Consider the following 22,681-nt stretch of genomic DNA (forward strand, 5'->3'; position numbering starts at 1 on the left):
TGCCAATGCCCACTAGTGTTTTGAGACAATTGCCGCGTGCATTGCGTCGCATAGCAACACAACACACTTTCTTTAAAAAAAGAGGACAACATACTTGCATGTTGTAGATGCTTGCATGCCACAGATACAAGAAGTGAATGCATACATAATTGCCAACCTTACTATTGTTCTTTGCTTGTATGGTGTCACATAGAAACAAGTCACTTATAAAACCAAGAGCATGCCAGTTTTCTCTATATTGTACAGCCTTCAAGATTGACCCAGCTCATAATGTAACAGGCTGTAACATCCCTTCACTAAAGTACAATAAATCAGTGGTCATGCTGTCATACTGTCATCGTTGCCTTGCTGTTGTCACATATATTCAGATCATGCACACAGTTTTTCGCTTTACATGTTGGTTCATATGGTAGTGCTTTGCAAGAACCCACACAATGCTGAATAGCGAGCTTGCAAAATGCTTCACATAACATTGATTCCCACAGTATATGTTATTTGTATAATGTTTCCAGTTCCATTTTTGAACTAGAAATGTTTCATTCGGGGTCCAAATGGCCACTTTGAAGCTATAGCACATTTGTTGTCAAGGGTGGCGCAAGTGAATGCACATCAGCCGAAGTCAAATTATGTAGCACACATCATTTCTTTATCAAATTAATAGAAGACTTGGCTCAAGGAACTGTGTAGCCACCAGCCAGGACCTTCACAGTGGATTGAATGTGACAGTGATACACCTTTAGCAGAGTATGTCCAGCAGTCATCATTGACGTGTATATGAGGAGGGAGTCAACTGCAACACACTGTTTTTAGGATCGTGTTTATAAGCGAAAACTTATGTGAGCTTACACATTGGTTTTCTCAGATGACCTTGATATTGTGTAAGTTCTAGAGGGGTACTATTGACTTGACATTTTTTTACTCGTATTTTGCATTACATTAATGTCCAAACCCTCTAAACATTAGAAGAAAAAAAAAGGAAAATGTCGGAGCACCCTAAATAAATTACTATACGTGTTCCTGTTCTGGTACCCAAGATGGGATGTGTTATGGCATCATGATACACGGGCTTGCTCCATACCTTGTGGTCTCTGTGGCTGCCAGTCTTGAGTGCAACTGTAAGAAATTTGCACAGCACTCTTGTTTATCTTTTTATGAGCACTGTCATCTTGCCTAGCCTTAATGCTACATGAACGTTGGCAAAATTTGCTCTACGTGTTGACATCACGATTACACCAGGTCCAGCATTTTGGAACCAGCTTTAATTCCAAATTAAAATATCTGATAGCAAGTGCAGCCCAATCATCATACTTTCTGAGTGTTATCCTTTTATGTGTGAGAAGCGTGTGGTAAAAGTTCTATAACTTCAGAAATGTTAATAGCTTTTAGCGCAGAAAAACGCAAAACACAAGAGAAGGCACACAAGACACAGCGCTTTGTTGTGCGTTTCTTTGTGCTAAAAACTATCAACATGCAATGCCACCTAGCCCACCAGTCTGTTTTGTTCAAAAATGTATCGGCACTCAAGTTTATTGATTGCCTAATATGACAACAATGGAATGTAATCGCTACTGTTAGGATGGAGCCATAAGAATTGCTCCACAAAAAATGGAAAGTAATAGAGACATAGAGATTGAGATTAGGCTGATGTAAAATTGCAAGAATCTGTAATGGTGTTGTTTTGCGTTTTGCATTTCTTTTCTCTCAGCGAACCAGTGCAGCATGAGCTGTGCTACGGCCTGGATCACCTACCTGATGGTGCAATTGCACTCAATTTGCTTCCCTTGCTTCTTGCTGAGAAGGCACAGCAGCAGCAGCTGAAGCCCAAAAGCAAGTATGTGGCTTTGTGTGCTTTTGTTTGTTGATGTGTGATTGATAGGTTTGCCTTCTCTGTGGCAAGTTGAGGATTTATGTGCGACTTTTCTCTCTGTTATACCTCTCTTCTTTTTTAACCACACGCAAGCTTCATAGTGTTTGTGTAGAAAAAATTGTAAGTGCTGTTGTACTCCTTAGATTGCGTGTTGTTGGAAAATCAAGTAAATGGATATATGCAAATTTATTTATTTATTTATTTATTTATTCATTCATTTATTCACCCTCAGGGTCAAAGATATTACAGAGGGGAGTGGTCACAGATACAAGAGAAGTGGTCGATCCTAAGTGTACAATAATAGCTTAATATAGCAATAGCTTTAATACAATAATAGCTTTTACAATGTGTACAACAATAACACACTGTAACAAAAAAGTAGCAGTTACGGTGTTACAGTAGGTACAGTATATGCAAAAGAGTTATAACATCACTGTTAAAGCACGCAGGAACAATTCACAATTTTTAATTTCAGCCATTTGTGTGGGAAGGAAATTGCACTCTTTCGATGTACGTGGTATGGATGAGTTAATGAATGTGTGAGTTCTGCATAACGGAATTTCAACTTTATGAATATGATCTAATCTGTTAGAAACATATTGGGAAACAGAAATTAGTTAGTTATGCAAGTGCAGATGGTAGTAAAGCTTATGAAAAATAAACTAAATGATTTATTTTACATCGGGATGCGAGAGAAGGTAGATTAAGATTAAATTTCATAGCTGTTATACTGGCGGTGCGGCTGTATTGAGAAAATAAAATGAATGAAATTGTTTTGAACCATTTCAAGTGCATGCAACAGATTTTCCTGAAAAGTGTCCTATATTCAAGTTTCGATCTAATTAGTCATTTATACATGAGAAGCTTTAAGGAAGAAGATGATGTTGAAACATTTGGACGAATGTAGCCGAAAATGCGATTTGCACTATTTGTAATGTGTGTTATAAGATTGTTCCAGCTAAACTTAGACGTTATGTGTACACCAAGATACTTGTACGATGATACAAGTTTCAGTGGTGTGTTATTGAGTCTGTAGACAGGTAGCATTGTTTTCTATCTGGTTACATGCATAAATTTACATTGAGTTATGTTTAATTCCATTGCTACATCTTGTACCATGAACATCATGAACTGTGTTAAGGCCAGATTGGAGAATGGTTATGTCGTTATCACAAGTTATTTCTTATAGATTATGCAATAATCTGTAAAAAGGTGAATATTTGAGGAGACGCAAAAAGGTAGGTCGTTTCTGTGTACTACAAAAAGAAAAGGACCAAGCACGGATGTGGAACTCCAGATATTACAATGCTAAGTCCTGAATTAATGTGGTTAGCTGAAACAAACTGAGAATGATTACATAGGAAACATGCAATCCAGGTCAGAAGTTTAGAGTCACTGTTAAGTAGACTGAGCTTATACAAGTAGTTCATGGCAAACTTCATCGAAAGCTCTCGAGAAGTCAAGGAATATACAGTTGGCTAAAGAAGAGTTATGAAGAATAACATTTAACTTATGCACAAAAGTTGCTAGTTGTGTTTCACAGGAGTAGATTTTACAAAAGTCGTGTTGCGATGATGAAAAAAATGAGTTAGATTCAAGGAAGTTTATAATATGCGAGAACAGGATATGTTCAAGAATTTTGCATGGTATGCTAGTAAGGGAGATGGATCGATAGTTAAGGGGGGGAATGCCTGTTACCTGATTTACGGGTGTACCTCCATTCTTCGTAACAAGCACAAGATAAAAAGGAACACATTGCTATACGAAGAATTCATTTGCATATCCTGTCACATCCAAATGTTGCCATTGAGTGGCATAAAATACCTGCCTTCTTGCACAGGACAGAATTCACTGCCTTGCGATTTATCGTGCCAGTATAAAAACCGCACTAGGTGTTCTTTAGTTTGTTCATAATCTCATGAATATGGTCCCAGATGAGCCAGTGACTAGTCAGAACACGAAAGTGCTAACCGGAAGGGAGCTTACAGTGCCTTTGCAACTTTAATAAAAAAATGTGTTGTTGCAATATGGTTGTGCCATATAATAATCATGAATTGATAGTGCGAACAATGTTAGCCATCTTGGTCCCTTGGCTCACTTCAGTCTTGTAAACAAAATTACTGCCTAGCCTTGGCAGGCCATGATGATAATGATGCACATGGAAGCACAGCCTCATTTGATGGTATTGCACTTTTTTTTGGCACACCAACAAGGTTGTCGTGTGTCTTCTGTTCTTGCGTAGCCTTGAATTCGCATGGCTGTCAGCGCAACTGAGTGCATACGCAGCATGCACATCTTGTTTTAAAGGTGATCTGCCACTTGTGCAGGGAATGGGTGGGCCTAGGGAGCGTGTCATCATGTGAGCTGTCTTCCTGGCCGTTTAGTACTGAAGGTTGCGTAGTCTCAAGTTTACGAGATGCATTAAAGTGAGAGGCAGATGAAGTATTGGCTCCCAGCTGCCAGTGGTTTTCATGGCAGCGTCGTCCCACTGAGGGCGACACTGTCAGCCATGGCGATGGAGTGGACGTGAACATGTGGCTGGCTTCACTTTGTACCGCTGATGTAAGGATATCATATACACAGCATGAAACCATATCTTTCATTGCCGATTTTCAAATTTGTAAAAATTATTTTTTTTTCTCATTCGAACTTTTTTTTTTTCTCGATCACCCGATAATACGGAAAATATTGTGGTCCCTTCTGTGTAAGAAAAATCTATTAGCGACACTCTGCTTATTGTGTAAGATGTTGAATTCAATATAGCAATATATAGGACAAAGCAAATTGCTGATTTTGTCGGCTTCATTATATTGAGGTTTAACTGTACATCAACTTCGACTGAAGGTCCCGGCCAGCGCCCATGCATATGTATGGGCCTGCACTTTTGTTATTTCAATCCTAAAATTGGCCTTTGCTGGATAATTCGAACTTGACCAGTCAGCATGCACTTGGTGATTCCAATAGCAATCCCTTTAGTGGTCGCATCTGCCTCAGCGGAGCTTAGGGAACAATGAATGCATTGAACACATATCTGCCATTGTAAACGCCCATTTTCATCTTGCCCTAGCAAGATTTTCAAGCCATGACCATAGATCACAATATCTAATTACGGTATTTATCCAGATTCTACCCTAAATTATGGATTATAATGCGCTTCTCTTTTCTTTTTTCAAGAAAGTTGGGCGTTAAACGCCTACGTGATGCAATAGGATTCAAAAACAAAACTGCCTTTGTGGCATTTGTATCTTTTGCTGGATAGCACGAATGTATCATGGTAAAGATGACTTCAGGAAACCGGCTGCCATTGTGCAACATTTATTAGAACCTTTGCCCATTTTTCGTGCCAAAAGATTGGATGCTCGTTAGATTTCTAGATTGTTTTGGAGTTTTAATGTCATTTCTACTTTTGTTTTCTACTTTTTATACATAAAATTTGTACATGCATTTGATTCTGGGACATTTTAGAATTGAGCGAGTATTGCCAAATGAACCAACGGTGTTGTTTGGCATTTTCCAAATCATGTTTATTTTGAGCTGCCGGATAATTAGATCAATTTATTCTGTCCTGTCATGGTCGAATTTGTGGAAGTCAACCATATATTGCTTTTTTTTTTTGTCTTTAAAAGTCAAGCAAGGCTGCATTTTCATACGAAAGTGTGAAATTATGTGTACTCCCATTAAGAAGAACTTCAAGTCACTGTGAGAATCTGTTCATCTTACCGGAAGTTTGTCTTAACAGAAGTGATCTAAAGAACTAAATATCTGTTATTCCCACAGCGCCAAAATATCCTTAACACAAAATACTAAATGGAACATCATATTTGCATGACACAAAATATGGCCTAAGCACTCGTGCTTAGCCTGTTGAGTATATTTGTTGCTTGTTGACACTGTCCAAATCTGTGCACTGTCACAAAAGCTGACATTTCACTTCGCTTGCTCAAAAGTTCTTCAGGGACCTCACATTGTTGAAAAAATTTACTGAAGTATTCGGAGCATTATCAACTGCATCATGCATGAAGCTTGTTCTTGCGGCTTCTGGGATGTGTGCTTACCTAATTACCAGCCTGCAGAAACACATGGAAGACGTCCTCAATTTTGGTTTCTATAGTGTGAGCGCCGCAGTTTTCCATGTCATTGTTGACAGTGGCATAGCTGTTTACTTCCAGAGAAATATCATTTGCTTCTTTTGTAGCTAGCAGAGTTGCCTCCTCCTAATCTGCCTATCCATGCCTCTCGCTGACCCAAGTAGCAGGTGTCAGTAGCAGCTGTCAAGGTTCGGCTCAACTGAATTCACAGTTTGTGTTAAGCAGATTTTTAAAGTGAAGCTGTCTTTGTAAATACTCACAGACTGGGGCTTCTGGGTGATGCTGTCTTGCTGGATTGCTTGCACATAATAAATAAATAAATAAATAGATAGATAAATTTGTTTACGTGTCTGATGGTGGGATCGAACATTGGTATCTCAGCACAGCAACCTGATGCTCTAACCATTAGGCCACAATTGCACAATACTTCTATCATGCCAAAGAGCCCTTTGCAATGATCATTGTGTGTGTCATATTGTGTAGCACAAGTGTGCGAGAGCACATGTGTAAGCACCATCTTTCTTCTTTTTCTTTTTTTGGCAATGACATAGGAATGAAATAGGCAAATTTATAGCATTTGAATAAATGCTCCACATAAGCTTCGCTTCACATAGATTTCAAGATGTGCATTAGGTCTGCATAATTTTCTTGTATTGCATCTATGGGAAACAACCAAATGTTCATACATTATTTCCAATATCGTAAAGTACGGCTCAATCAGCGGCTGTATTGTGGACAACCTCACTTTTTCATAGCATGATGTGTTTATTGGCCAAAATTCATTTGATCACATTGATCTCTTTCATTCTTTTCCTGCAGACACCGTTCTCTGCTCACTCTGTGCTCCTTGTTTCGTCTGCTGCGCATTGCGGAGCAGACGACCAGTGGTGAGGCACTAGAAGGCATAGATGCCCTGCTTGGATGTCCAGTGAAGATGCCAGCTACCGATGTGTGCAGTTCGTTCCACACACTTTCTATCGATCAGCGTGAGACTGTCATCACTTCAGTCTTCTACTGTGTCAACTGGTTTCGAGAAGTGAGTCACTGGTGGTCTTGCACATGTGCACATAACTGCATTCATTGAAGTAAGTGTAGTTATAAACATGGCGATATCTACTTTCATAAAAAGGCATAAATCAGCTACAAATGAAGAACCGGCATCCGTGGCCCAAATTCTATTTCTTCTCCCCGATATGAAGTCAAGTTTCACGAAGGCTTTGTAAAGTTTGGCAGCTTTTTGGTATTGGGAATAATAAGTGGCAAGAATCCAGATTACGCTATTTGTAGTGAGATTGCCGTTTGGGGGAAACAATATGTACTTGGCCATGTCAAAGGGATCACGGTATCTAATTATTTTGTCCTGATGTTTCTACGACATGCTTCGTACTCAATCCCTTCTACACTTATTCGTAAAGTGTTCTTGTAAGGTAAGAAACATAACTTGTATAGTTTGCTTGAAAGAAATTCTGGTATCTTGGCACCTATACTATATGTTCATGTTCTTTGCATAGTTGAAGGCAGTCTGTTAAGTGTTTAATCTTCACCCCAGAGAAATTACTCTTTAATGAATAGAATAGACTTCAGAACACAATTTCCCAGCCTAAACTAAGTCTAGACTGGCAATCCTGCAAAAGAGGTATAGTCATTCTTATTCTTAGATTGCATGCCATGCTGAGAAAAAAAAAATGCTTGAGTGGTGGTCAGCCTTCTGAAATTATACCTGGGCTTTGTTATTGCCATCTCATGTGCAGCTTGTAAATGGTTTCTGTGCTCTGCGTGATGAGCAGACAAGAGCAAAGATGGCGGACCGGATTCGCCGAATCGTTGAGCTGCAGAAGTACCTTGAGAAGTGGCTGCAAGGTAATGTTCATTTATTGTTAATAATAGTTACGGATCACATGGTTTTGTTCCTGAATTATAGTGTTGGCTCCTTAAGTCAGTGTGTTACATCTTAATTGCACATTGTGTGGCAGCTGAACCATAAAAAAGAAGTCATCACTGGACTAAGAATAGGGTGCAGTGCATATGGCAAATGCGTCCAAGTCATAAACTACACTTTACTTATTTCCTTCAAAGCAAAGCAGCGTAACCTGTATATTTCATTTTGCCAGTAAAACCAGCGGGGCTAAAGCTTGTTAGTGAGGAGCTGAGGACAGGGCGGTGAGCAATGGGAAATGAGAATTATAGACATCACATTTAAGAAGTTGAATTGGACAAGCATGGATTAGAGAACAAAAACAAATACATGTTTGTTTTCTGATAAGTACACATTTGGATAATCAGCGTGCTTAAACACAGATGCTGGTCTGCGTGACCATGCAGTCAACATTAATGCATAACTGATGCACTATTGGAACATTGCACATCAGAGTACATTGCACTTGCAACTTAACACAGTGCTTAAACATTAAACTGCAAAGTACAGATGTCAAAAGAGGCCGACATGCTAAATGCTGAAGGGTGGCTAAATTGACATCAAACAAATAATTATGTAAGTAAATGAAAAAGACATGGTTGATGCACTATGAAGAGTAACACTGTTGTAGATATTAGTAACACAGGATTGCGGACATCAAGACTTGTTTGCAGCAAAGGACGTGTGTTTCGTTTGCTCTCTGGAACACATGACCTCATGAACTGCTTTAGCTGTCTCATGGAGGCTAGGTTTTCATTCGTTACAATTTTGTGTCTTTTTGTTCCATACTAGGTATGTACACACACATGGAATAATAATTTTTTCTGTATGGCGCAGAGGACGTATGTGCCTTAATGTTAGCATGTTTGAAGTTACTTTAAAAATAACGTTTGCACATATTTTCAAGTAAGCATTGCTTTTCTACAAAGAAAGATTCTCAACCTGTTCATGCTGAGGATGCTATCCTCACCACTAAATTGAGTGCCATAGAGAATACTGGAAGTATCTTTTTCTTCAGTATACAGTTTATGGTTACTTTATAGGCAGATGCTAGACCATAAATAGCTGTACCGTATCTTACTTCTAATTCTCCTAGGGTCTTGTACACCATTTTCCTAATGCGTTCATCACATAAAGACCACAGCATATATAAATATGTGCAGACTGTTCTTAATCGTTTTGCAACTTCCTTTATGTGAAGTTTCAAGACAGTGTCTCGTCAAATATTAGCCCAAGGTCTAACGCATGGTACTAATTCCACAGGGGTTCGTGAGCAATCCTGACAGTACTATATTATGTAAATAAATTAGTAATGAATGTGTAGTTTTGTGTGAATTGTGAAAGCAAAACAAATTTGCTTTACCATTGTTTAAAAATATTCCATTTCTATCAAACCATGTAAGGATGCATTTGATATCAGTTTGATTCAAATTTGGGTTAGTGACATGGTGAGGAAGTGAAGAAAAATTACCCAAACAGGATGTGTAATGCAGCGGACAGATAACTGTTGGCCTGTTAGATCAACAGAATGAACTGATCAGGTGAATGGGCTGAATGATCAGGTGGAGTGGTGAGGTTGGGTTATTGACAAGATTGGAGTTGGCACATTTGGCGTTAGGCAACATTAATTGGGCTTGTATGATCATAAGAGTGATGATGTTCATATGAGATAGATTGTTAATTAAATCATTCTTATGTCAAGCTTTTCATGGTAAATTATTTCTGATTAAAGTTGCTTTATACATGTTGTTACTGCAGCCAACTAAATAATTTCTTGTCCTCTAAACAAAAGACTTTGGAATACATGAACTCCTCACACTTGAAAGGCGACTTGTTTAACATTGAAGTTCTTATGTTCACAGTTTTGTTATTTAATTTAATTTACAGCATAGTCTATTTGGTTCGTCACCTGTGCCTAATGTACAGTGTGGCATAATGAAAGGAATAAAGATGAAGTGAAATGAACATTACTGGGATTGTGTTGGTGGTACTCATCTTGTGCACATTTAATGTGGCTTTTGTCCTACGTTGTAATGCATATGCCTTTAACACATTCCTATATTAGGTGTGCCCGGCTACCTTCCTCCGTTGGCAGTGTTTGACATCGATGATGCAGATACCAAGCCTCCAGTTGTCAGCAACCCAGCAGGGAAGAAAAAGCGCAAAGGAAAAGCAACTGGAAAGTGTGTGGATTTGTCTTTTTTAAACAGAACACCGACATGAGTGTCATGAGTAGATGTGTTCATTAAGGGCAACTCTCTTGCCATGAATGTCTTAACTGAAAGTTGTTTGTGCATGTTGTTTTCACCATAAACAAAGAATGCATACATGCAAGGTGGCCTGTTGGTGCACATGACTTTTGCCATCTAGGGCTGCTTCACGGAAATGGGGAATGCATTGCTGTAGAGGTGCTTGTTGCTTAAATGGAAGCAGCAGTGGAAGTGGTCATCACTAAGCGTGCAAAAAAATGAAGAAATGTTTAGAGGAACTTTGCTTTACATCAATAACTTTGTAGGCTTGCTTCTACAAAAAGATTGCAGTATTGTGCGCTGTTGCATGTACAGTCAGCTTCACTCTTGTGTAGAGCACGGGAACGGCGGCTGCTGAGCCACTCCGGAGGCAGCCAGCGACATCTAGCAGTAGCTGCTGGGATCGAGATAAGGTGTCTGGGCACGGGCGGCTGACGCATCTAATCTCGGGCCCAGCCACTACCTTTAGACATCACTGACTGGCTGCGGAGTGGCCCAGCGGCAGCCGTTGCTGTGCTTTACACAAGGCTGATGCTCACTGTACTTTCCTATTTCGCTTTTCAGACTGTTGCTATCATAGATGGTGCCATGCACATGCGGGCTATGTGCATAACATTGCAGTAATTGTTAATACTGTGCAGAGTGGCTTACACAAATCATTCAAGGCGCCAACAGGAACCTTCAACCTTCTTGTGTTTGTTAGGATTCTTTCATTCTCTAGGGAATATTGCTTGATCATCACAAGGCAGCACATCACTGCAAGGCATTCGTTTAATTTGCGGGTGTACATTTTACCTGCTGCAATGGCTCAGTGGATATGGCAGTCTGCTGCTCATAAGGAGGTTGTGGATTCGATTCTTGACAACCATTGCCACATTTCAGCAGGGATAGAATTCGAAAGCGCTCATGCACTTATGTGGTCCAGCTGAAAAAAATAGACTTGCAACTCTGCAAGAAGTCTACCGACTGCAGCGGAAAATGCATGTACAAGGAATGAATGGTAAAGATTGGATAAGTTGTGTGCAGCCCTGTACTCACTGTAGTTATTCTGCCAGCAGGAATTGAAAGTAGAGATGTGTTATGCTATGAGAAAAGTGGAAGTAAATAAACTTTCTCTATAAATACACGGCGTTAACTTGTAGGAGAGTCTGAATTACTGCTGCATTTTAGGAACAGGCAAACGTGAAATTTGTTTAAGAAATTTGATTGACACTGCAGCTTTCATTTTTTCTTCTAATTTTAGTTTTATTTGAGTGATGATAAAAAAAGATAATCTTGGCATGCAAATACAGTGCCGGCTACTCCTTGGCTCTTGAACAGGTGGCATAGTTATATTTATAGCTTTGTGCACTTTTTCACATAGTTTTGTAGGAGAAAGTGCACAAGAACAGTGAATACACAAACAGTGGCATTATCACATAAAAGTCAAAACACCATGACATTACAAAAAAAAGAAAAAAACTCTCCAAGCAACAATGTGAAGAGCAGCAATATCATATAACACAGCAAAAGTTAGAAAAAAAACTCTCAAAACAACAATTATCACTATTATCACAATTATCATTATTATCACTAAGTTTGCTGCATGTTGTGTTCTTGCACAGGGGCAAAAAGAGAAAGCTTTCCTCTGATGATGAAGACTCCGGCGATGAGGCTGGGCCGTCTGCCAGATCTGCTTCGCCTCCAGATCGAGAAGAAGATGTAAGCTAAATGGAAACTAATTGCAAGAAATAGAATTTTATTTCTAAAGCTTTTTTTCATTATTTTAGTAGTAGGAAACTAATAGTATGAGAGTTTGGTCAAGTTCACTGATAATTCTATGGAAGTATAAAAATAAGAAAGCAATAGCACAAACATATTAGTTGTGATTTTCTTCTTAAGAACTATGCAGGAAGCTTATTACACCGTAGATAAGTTTCCCTATATTTTCTTGATTTGTGATAGTTTTCTATGTCCTGATAACAGTGACAGCAGGATACAGTGACAGCCAGCTGTCGTAAAACTTGTGGCTTGTATTCAATGCAACTTGGGAGATTTCTTTAGATGTTGCCACCACTGACAATAGAAGCTATGTTTGGTGTCAGTTAAATCAAAATAGCTTTGCTATGGGGCCTAGCAGTCTAAGAACATTTGGAAAGTTGAGGGGACTGCTGTTTGTAACGAGAAATGCAGTTATGTTGTCATTTACGAAAGCATATGGGCTGATTTGGTCTGAGAAATTGCACAAGCTATTCCACACCATCCGAATTTTTGATCAGGACCTGTCAGCGCATCAACAATGTCCAAGTAATGCAAGCAAGCTCCAAAAAGTGATAAAACATTTTTGTTAACAATAGTGTGAGATAAAAACAGTAAATAAAACAGATGCTGACTGGCATCATTTATTTTCTTCACGGTTCTTCCTGATTAGACGAGATTTCGTCAGACTCTCAGCATTATTGGTGTTAGTAAAAGCTGACATTTCGTAGGCAAATCGGTGTGACTTGCTCATTGTAATAAAACAACGCAAACATGCATTGTCATTTTGCTTCACACATGGCATTTAGGGCTTGTGCAGTAAAGAACGACTCTATTTTTGTGTCTGTATAGCAGGCATGTGAGAGGACTTTTGAAAATTCATAGGAGTCTGGAATGTGCAGGGTGCTGAGAGTGGTAACGAGGATGAAGAGGCAGATGAGCCAGAAGTGACTGCACTAGGCTCGCTCTCTGCATCATGGCGACCCTTCCTGCGGGAACTTGACTTTGATGTCTTCGACGTTCTCAGCGTTGGGCTGGTCACTGGTGGCAGTGAGGTGAGCATCATTGCAGCAGCACGTTGGAGGCATCCTGTAAATTGGTGGGAACATGCCAAACACTACTAGCATTGATGAAATTCTATTTTGTAAAAAATTTGGGTATTTTTCTAACAGGAATCAATATAAAGCTGTAGATTCATTTTAGCAATCTAGCATAAGGAATTCTGGTATGCCTCTCACTTCCATTTTAACTCGATCTTGATGTGTAGTACCATCTGGTTTAGCAAACATTACTTTGCTTTCGCTCTGGAAACCTTGTGTCCGACACTCGAACCTGTATCTAATGAAATCTTTCTTGCAGCTGGAAACTACAGGGTGATCCTTTTTAAGTTTTATGGAATGTTTAAAGGTAGCCTGTGGCAGGTAGCATTAGTCTTGTCTTTGAGGTGGATTATTCGAAGAGGCAGCCATTACTTGCATGAGAAATCGGAACACATATTCAACTAATTAACTAAAAGTAACAAATTAACTTTTTAATTATTTACTTTATGGCCCATATTGCAATTTACAAATTGTAGCCGTTCAGGACGTATGCACTTCAAATGAATTTCCAGTATGAGAGCAGTTTCGAGATATTCATTCCCAAAGTGTTCAACGAAACATGTGGGCGATCCAGTTACTTGTGTGCTTCAATGCATAAAAGAGCATTTTGTTAAAAAAGTAAGTGGAACATCAGTGCATTTTTACGGTGAGTTTGATGGTGAATATCTCCAAACTGGCGTCATCCTGGAAATTCATTCCAAGTGGATAAGCCTTGCAAGCTCACTGGCTACAATTCGTGAATCGCAATATGTGCCGTAAGGTAACTAATTTAGAAGGTAATTTGTGAATTCTTGGTAATTAGTTGAATAGGTGTTTCGAATTCTCGTGCAAGTAATGTCCACATCTCTGGCAGACTAGAATTACGTTATCTGCATGATCACCCTGTATAGTAATTGTTTTTTTCTAAATTGTCATCGTCACGTATTTGCTGCATGAAAACTATTGTGAGTATCCACAACAGGTCATGTTGGCTAACATGTTTCGAGTGAGCGCCTTTATGATGTTCATGAAAGTTCAATTGATTGACACAATTCAATTACAGAATGCGACTTAAAATAGCCACAAGGGCAGAACTCAATGCACATATGCTTACTTTTCAGTTATAGAACTTGTGTGCGGAAATTGCCTTCCCTAGTTGTTATTTGCACTGCATTTAGAAATTGTCTTTCTCTTGAAGGCTGGGGAACTGTGTGTGCAATACTCAATGATATTTCCTATGAAGACATCCCACCACTGAAAGCACTTGTAAAAGCACACAGACGTCGTGACATGGTGTTTTTTTCTACCACTAACCACCAGCGGTGATACAATTACAGCGACCGCATGCTTCGGAACGACGCCTGCAGAGCCATCACTGCACATTAGTCACAACAAAAACTGTGCAATGAGGTTCAGCCCTTACTCTTAGATGGGCACATGGCTTTAGGGTTGCTTATACCTAAGGGGGGGGGGGGGGGGAAGAACAACAAAAAGACACGATTATAGAACAAATTTTTTGCACCTTTATCAATTCTAATTGCTGAGTTAGAGAAATTGTTCGTGTTGCCTTCCAGTGACTGCAGTTGTGTGGTTAAGAGTTCAATTTATGGCCTGATATACATAGTTTATGTGTTCTTAACAATTGGCAGATATTAACATAACATCATCCCTAAATTCAGAAATTTGTCACAAGTGAGAAGATCCTGAGGGCATTAGGTGCTCAGTTTAGTAAAGGATCATGTGAAAACAGTAGACTACGAAGCCAAGGAAAGCCTAGGAGGAATTGAATGTTTCTTTATTGAAGTGTAGAATTAAGAATAATGACCTAATTTGCAGTAAACTTCATCTTGTAAAAGAAAAAGGAACTAAAAGTGGAAGAAAAATGGAAAAGACAAATTGCATTTTTCTGCAATATACAGTCAATAATGAATGCAATATTTCTCATAATATGAAATTTTACATGGTGTTTTCTCGATTCCATGCAGTTTTCTGTATTCACCACAGCTGTAAGCTGCAGCTCTGCATTACTGTTTGACTTGTTGTGAACTTAAATTTTTTTTGCTCCAAAAGCATGAATTTCTGCTCCAAACTGCCACTTTTTCTGCTCCAAGAGCTGCTCCAAAAGGCCAAATGCCATTTACTTGACTGCGTACCCCTTCTGTCAATTGTAGATGACTCATTGCGAGTGCGGAGCCATTGCCATGTATGTGCGTTATTAAAGGGACACTTAAGAGAGAAATTATTTGAGCTGTATTACTACATTACCCTTTTACAATATTAAAAAAGCCACTCTTATTTTGAGAAGAGGCCAGGTAGGTAAGTAAAAAAAAGACATAAAAATTAGATTGATAGTGACACCACCTTGAAGTTAGCCCATTATTCACCTTGACTTCATGGATTTTGATGGAATCTCCTCGGGCCTAGCTAATTTTTTACCAGCAGAGATGGACTACATTGTATTGCTAAGGAACCAAAGATTGAACTTAGCCAATTTCAAGAACTGTTACTGAGCCATAATACAAAATAAAAAGACAAAAACGTTCATTGAAATACTTGACGTCACACTGATGTGCCAGCACTGGGGTTTTGGCATGACATATAACAAGATGAAGCTTTGACCTTCATTTTCTTTTCTAACAATCAACCAATTACGGGAAAATAACTGAACTAGAGTTTTGATAAAATGCTTTATCAATATAGGCTGAATTAGTGTTTCTGTTTAGTGTCTCTTTAAAGGCTTTGTTGGAGAATACCATGGCTTAACGACGGATTGATCTGGTGTATGATTGCAGCCATCATCTTCAAAGCTCACCACAACTGAGCTTCTGTTTGTGCTTGGAGAGCTGGCTGCTAAGCTGGACTGGGCTCTTCCCTCCAGTGGACCAAAGCGTGCATTTCCATTCAAGGTGTAGTTCCTTCCACAATGCTTACTAAACAACCGATGTCTCTTTTCTGGTGCAACCATTGTGCTTTGCTGGTTTCACACAACAACATGCTTATGAGGCATGTTCTTGTTTTGTTTGAATGTCGCACACAGGCCAAGGTGCCGCGTGATGTTGGCTTCTCCAACTTGGCTCTCAGTCCCAAGCCCGACGTGGTCAAGTTCATGGTCACCGTGGTGCCCCACCTGTGTTCCCTCTTGGAGGATGTCAGTGGGTACTTTCAGGTAACCAGCTGCGCAAGAGCCATTGCATGGGCGTCTATATTCAAGCATAGAGTTTCATACAAAAATTACTGCACACAATGACAACCTGAGAATTCGGTACAAGCTCTGTCCACAAAAACCGCACTGTGCCTGCCCTCTCTGTGTCTTTGCACTCGAAAAATATGTTCTGGGCTGGACATCGATATTGAAAGAAGTTTGCCTTCACCATGACATCATGGAAATGGGCCGAGATATCTCGCTGATGCACCTGCACAATTTTTCTGTGAATTGAAAAGCAATTGCCACTGTGTTTTTAGGTTGTCCCATACCTGCCAGCTCTCCTGAATTATCCATAGGTTTTACGGATTTAGGCTCATTCTTCAAGTTTACGAATATTTCATCATGTTCCATGAAAAATAAATTCTGCACATGAAAAAGTTTGGACAAATTTTTCTTCAACTGCAAGGCTCTCAAGGAACCCGTATGGGTTTCCTTTGTAGCGCTTAGCTACGTTTGCATGCATATCTCATTTTTCCCTTTATTAATTACTTCTCTCCACCTTACGGGTTTCCGCAGAACTATTACGCCAAACTCTTGCCTTTGCTTCGAGTTGTCAATAAATTCGACTTTGTCCTGCCACTGCTAGCCACCTGGTTAGCTCAGATGGTTAGCTCACCAACAAAGCTGGCTGCCCCTGAAAGGCGATGGTCCCAGGTTTGAGGCCCGGACCAGGACAAGTTTTTCTTCAACGGCAAGGGTTTCGTGGAACCCGTATGGGATTCCTTTGTAACACTTAGCTATGCTTGGCTGGATGTCTCAATTTTCCCTTTATTAATTACTTCTCTCCACCTTGCGAGTTTCTGCAGAACTATTATGTCAAATTGTACAAAGTCTGAGGAGCAAGCCAGTACAATGGCAACTGTGAATGAGCACTCCAAGCCATTTAAACATCGCACGAAAAGTCACACCCACTAGGATTTAGAAATAGCAGACGTGCATTGCGTTTACGTGCCATGTCATTTGCTTTTGGTGCTGCATTTCTGCATTTTATATCATATAATTGTACTTGTTAGGAAAACTGTAGGCAATATATCAATAGTTTGTAAGTTGACACTGGAAATTTTGCCATTGAGGGGGTGTTGCTGCACTGTATTGCATGATCGCTGCTGATTCTTCGGTGTGTTGCGCAGTCTTGCCCTCGTGTTGTGTTTGTTGTAGATTATTTTAGTACATTGTGGTGCCACGACATGCCAAGAAATAATGCAAAGTGGACGCGGTAGAGAAAGTCTCAACTTAATCAATATGTGGAGAACAATACTGGTAACAATAAGAGCAGCAACAACAATGTACGTCGTAGCGTGCGCTTTTTAAATATAGGTGAAAGTTCTCCATGTGGTAGTTTCAACCTCGACAAAGCAAAGACATCCAGGCTTTGTTTTATTACCTTTAAGATCCTTTGGGAATTTTTTCAATCGTGTACTGTATGCAAGAAATGCAAGAAAGGTGAGCTTCACCTGGAAGAAGATGGGGAGTTGAAGTGGGCTACCACCTACGTAACATCGTGTATTTCTCGGAATGACATTTTCTGATTTTTTATGAATTTGATGTACCTTATCTAGAAAAGTACTTATCCGATCACCGTGAAACTTTTGCAGCTGATAGTGCATTGTGTTGCCAACAACCTGAACCTCTAATATTATAATATTATTAATATGATATTAACCAAAAGCATTAAACCTAAGGTTCATCTCTAATTAGACATAACCAGTGCCAAAAAAACAATTTTTTTTCTTGCGTGCTGTATGTACAAATCACTTTTTTTAGGTTCTGTTTAAAGAGAGCCATATACGAAATATAACAAGCAATTTTGGCAGTTATCTTATTATCCATTATTGAGAAAAGGTGCATGTAAACATTAGGCTCTAGCCAAAATTTGATACTGATTTGTGAAAATTGCTCAAAATTTTTTGACAAAAGAAGCACATGGAAATGAAAGGGACACTAAAGCAAAACAATAAATCAGTTTAGGCTAATGAAGCATTGTTTGAGAACCCTGCAGGCAGTCATTTAAAAAAAATAGTATGATTATTAGATGAGAAAATGAAGGTCCAAGTATCAGTATTTGAATTTCGCCCCGAAACCCCAGCGCCGGTACGTCAGCGTGACGTCAGGGATTCCAAAGTATGTTTTCGCATTTGGGCCGCATTGGCTGAATAAAGGTTCCCGAAACTTGCCATGTTTCATATTTGGTTCCTTTAGAACACAATGTAGTCAATCTGTACCGCTATATATAATTAGTAGGCCCTAGAAGATGCCATCGAAATCCAAGACGTCATAGCCCCCAGGTGCGGGAACATAAGTAGGCGTCGCCACCCGTATTTCGTTCTTGCGCTTTTTCTGGCTTACCAAACATCTTATTGTTGTAAGAGTGGTGTTTTTGGTGTTGTAGAACGGTAATTTACTGATGCAGAAGAAATAATTTTTCGCTTTAGTGTCCCTTTAAGTTTGGAAATCTTAAAGAAAATTCAGGATGGTGTCTTTTTTAAAAATTTTTGAAGTAGGGGTGTGCAAATATTCGAAACAAATTGAATATATTGTTGGCTGTATGGGAGCAAATATGGTTGTTCGTGTTTATTTCTATCTAATCTGAGAAAGTGTCTAATTTGGAGCTGAATTTTGCATTTCAATCTTCTGGTGAAATTTCGCCTGTAAAACATGCTTAGCCACTACACGTCTAAGCTGTGCAGGAAAGCCAGCCTTTCAGTAGCAAGGGGCACGTGTTTGTAAACAGCGAGGGTGCACTTTTTTACAAGTTCCGAACTCGCTAATAAATGCATGTGCCTATCATTATTCAGTATTCGTATTCCAAAATTTTGATCACACCCCTATTTTAAAGTACTGCTAACTTAAAGGGCCCCTGAAACGGTTCGGACAAATTTTGTAGACGCGTAGGGTACAGCTTAAGTAGAACATTCGCACCACAATTTAAGTGAAGCGTTACGTAATAATGTAGCTACAAGTGATTACAAGTTACCCTCCTCCCTAGCCATGCTTTTCCTCCTCAACTCGTTCGCCGAGCGATCGGGGCTAAGCTCCGCCTTCACTGGTTCTGCGTCACAATGCGACATCACATCGTCCACTTCCGGTTGTTTTGGAGCCCACCCCCACCCGCGCGAAACCTCTCTGCTAGCCGTTTGGCCGTCAACCCCAAGCAAGAGCTATTGAAGCAGTGTGCGCTGCGAGCATTCTGTCGCAGTACCCGAACCTGTCTGGTATTCTGGTAACCACACACTAGCTGAACATTTCGACGGAACGGTTGAGGCATAAACTCAAGCTGATGAAGGAACTTTAGCGTAGACGTACGTGAGCTATCCGATCGGTCTCCACGGTCCAGCCACCCGTAGGCGCAGAGCTTAACCAGCCAAAGAAAGAGCTAATATTGCTCTAACCAAGTGTAAAACATTTTAAACATTTACAAAAATAATGTGTTAACGATTACACTCCTGCGAAAAATTGACACCAGCAGCAAAGACGTATATATTTTGTTACTGCTACTGTGTCTGGCTGAGCTCTGTGCCACCAGGTGACTGCACCGTGCAGACCATTCACATTTGTGCTTCTGTTCATCACAGGAAACGACACGCAAGGGGACACGGCCAGGCCCTGTCCCCTAGCACTTGTGTTTACCCTAATACCGGACTCGCGAAACACTATTGCGTTAGTAATCTTCCGGTGTAAAGTGACGGCCGCAATCGCGCAAATCCTGGCGCCGATCGGATAGCGGCAGTCGGATGCGCTGCAGCCAGCCCGCTCGTCTACTGGCTTGCAGAGGGACATGATGTTGCAGCTTGACATATTGCTAGTCGCTACGTGTTCAGTCCACAACGCAACAAAGTCGAATCATAGCGCTCGCGAAAAGACAGACCGACACTGACGGCGGTGCTCTCATCAAAGACAGAGCACGTTGTAATACAAGCAGACGGCACTTGCTGTGTGCCGGAAGTGCTTAAGTGTACTGAGAAATTGTTCTTGTGCACTCCCTTTACGTTACATTCTTTTTATAAAAACAAATTAACTAACATTCCAACTATTACAAACATCATTTGTTTACCATAAAGTTAGAAAAATTATCGATCGCGCGCCCTGGTCAGCCAATCGGATAGGTCGCCCCACTGACGTCATATGGGTAGGGGCGACTTAAAATTCCGCCGCACAGTGTGCTGCGACCGCAGCAATGTGCATTTTTAAAACCTTATAATAAATTACACGCCTTACGCGAAGCACTTAGATGCGTCAATTAATGATCAGAAGGACCTACTCTAACGACTCAATACATTTGTAAAAAATCGTCAAAATCGTTTCAGGGTCCTTTTAACAATAGGCCTAAACTTAAGCACCTCTCATAAAATTTTAGTGCTACCTAGGGCAAAGATATCTGCCTCAAATTTCAATGACATTTATGGCAACAGGCTGACAAATTTTGAACACCGTGCCCTTCATAAATACGGAGAGAAGAAAAGAATCTCGACTTTGACCAATATTGTGCAATGTTCCATTGTTACAATTTTTTTGCCCCCATCATAGTGGTCGTACTTTGTAATAATTAACAAGAATTAATGCTATTGACCCATGCTCAATCACTAAGTACTTTTAGAGCAGTAGACACTGTACTTTTTCTTTGGGAGCTAACCAAAATGCGGATTTGTCGAAATTTACAAAGAGTTTCCGGCCGACTGGGCACTTCCGTGTGTTTTTTTGTGAAGGCAGACTTTTTCCTGAAGAACTAAGACTGATTTTGGCTTTCTTGGCACTCGGACAGAAAAATTTTTTTTAGTCAATTAAGAATGGATGCCGGACATGCCCGGTCAAATTTATTTGAACACACCCTTTAGCCTTTAATGGCATGTCTAATTATGATGTTCTGAAGGCCTTTCATATTGCATCACTTTGTCACCTGCCCATTCACACAGACCACAGAACCCACATTGTTTCATTATTACAAAAAATAATAAAAGTATGTTTTCAGCATTATTTTGTCTTGTTGATGCTGCCCTTATCTTTTTGTATTCTAATCTGATCCTGTGAAACTTGCTTTTTTGTTTGGCTTAGCAGTAAATAACTGAAATTTATTGAGGCTTCCAAGACAGAACTCTTGCAGTGACCATGCTAAATTCTCAGCATCATCACTTCAAAATTTCTCTTTCTTTTGGTGTTCTAACATTTCTTAAGTTTCTGAAAAAAATATTGTTTGCTAGCACTTTATTTGTGCGGCTACTATGCGATCAAAGTGCCCGGACTCCCATTGTTTGTAGTGATGGGAATTGCATACGCACAGAAAGAAAGTTAACACTGTTTAAATTTTTGCTTTTGTTTCCAGGACTTGATATCCCAAAATGACGGCATTGTTGATGCAGCATCCATGTTTACAAGCGCAGCTAAGGAGACAGCATCTTGCATGACTCTGTTATTTACCTGCTTGAATGCTTTCTTTTCATGGTAAGTCTGATGCTTTAATTATACTTTGTTTCATACATAGCAGTCATTGCTACAATGGCTAGGGAGACTTCTCTGACAGCTCACATTTACAATGATAAAGTAGTGTGTCACGTGCATGAGAAGATAAGTATGGGTCATGCAATCCAATTAACAATATGGACGTGTGTCACAAAATGTTACGTATTTATTACATGAAAAGCATCGAAGATCTGAACCTATCTATCATCCAATTTGTGAAGTGAGATGTCAATGTGGCCAATGTCCACATCGCACCGCTGGTGCTCACAACCAAAACGTAGTATGCTGGAAGCACCAAGGCGCACAAATAACACATAATTTGACGTAACCTTACGTCCTCGAGTTATAGTCGTAACCTGTGAAGTAGTTATTCCATAGAAGGCGTCGCAGATCAACAATTGCAACTGCAAAGTTTGTGGAGCGAGACTCTAATGATTGGGCTTGGAATAGCTTCTGCAGCATCGCCTGCTAAGTTTGAGACGAGGTATGTTAGTATTCTAGCATAGAAAAGGGGGTAATGCCTTGCATGTATAGTGAGATTACAGAGCTTTAACATAGCATTAACATATGTATTAGCATGCACATATGAGGCCGGAAGTTACAAGTGTAAGGTGTCGTACTAGTGGCAACAGCTTGTGACATTGTCTTTAACCCAAGCACACACAACTTTTACTGCAGTGACCATGTATTCCACTTGTCTGCTGCTGTAAACATGCTTGCAGCAGTGTATTCCTCATGAACTTGTTTGTACATTTATGTATGTGTATTTATAGATGTATGTCGTTAGGACATACATGGATGTAATAAATTATTAGGCATAACACAGCAAATATGCAATGCTTCTAGCTGATTACCATAGTGTAAAATCTATGCTTATCAAAAATTGTATTTTCATGCCGGAAGCAATGTTATAAGAAGGTTCAAGTGTATTGTGCTTGCGGCCTGATAAGCAAGTTGTAATGTGATTTGGCAGGAATGGTTTTGAGACAAGCGACAGTCGAGACCAGCTGTGTGAAGCATTCCGTTCCATATCTGACCGCATTGGAACAACACAGTTGACACAGGCCTATGTCATGGCGCTGGGAAA

General features: G+C 39.9%; 1 protein-coding gene across 1 annotated transcript in view; it reads left to right on the forward strand.

The window, feature by feature from the left end:
* The window catches only part of Fancd2, an 82,014-nt gene that overhangs the window by 44,470 nt on the left and 14,863 nt on the right, over window positions 1–22,681 (forward strand). Inside the window, exons 19-28 of the mRNA XM_050187506.2 lie at window positions 1,706–1,831; window positions 6,775–6,991; window positions 7,707–7,815; window positions 9,936–10,053; window positions 11,724–11,820; window positions 12,759–12,911; window positions 15,728–15,841; window positions 15,973–16,101; window positions 21,458–21,576; window positions 22,568–22,681. Coding sequence (XP_050043463.2) covers window positions 1,706–1,831; window positions 6,775–6,991; window positions 7,707–7,815; window positions 9,936–10,053; window positions 11,724–11,820; window positions 12,759–12,911; window positions 15,728–15,841; window positions 15,973–16,101; window positions 21,458–21,576; window positions 22,568–22,681 — 1,296 coding nt within the window. The remainder of the gene's footprint in view (window positions 1–1,705; window positions 1,832–6,774; window positions 6,992–7,706; window positions 7,816–9,935; window positions 10,054–11,723; window positions 11,821–12,758; window positions 12,912–15,727; window positions 15,842–15,972; window positions 16,102–21,457; window positions 21,577–22,567) is intronic.

Source organism: Dermacentor andersoni, chromosome 2 (genome assembly GCF_023375885.2).
Source record: "Dermacentor andersoni chromosome 2, qqDerAnde1_hic_scaffold, whole genome shotgun sequence".
NCBI lineage: Eukaryota > Metazoa > Arthropoda > Arachnida > Ixodida > Ixodidae > Dermacentor > Dermacentor andersoni.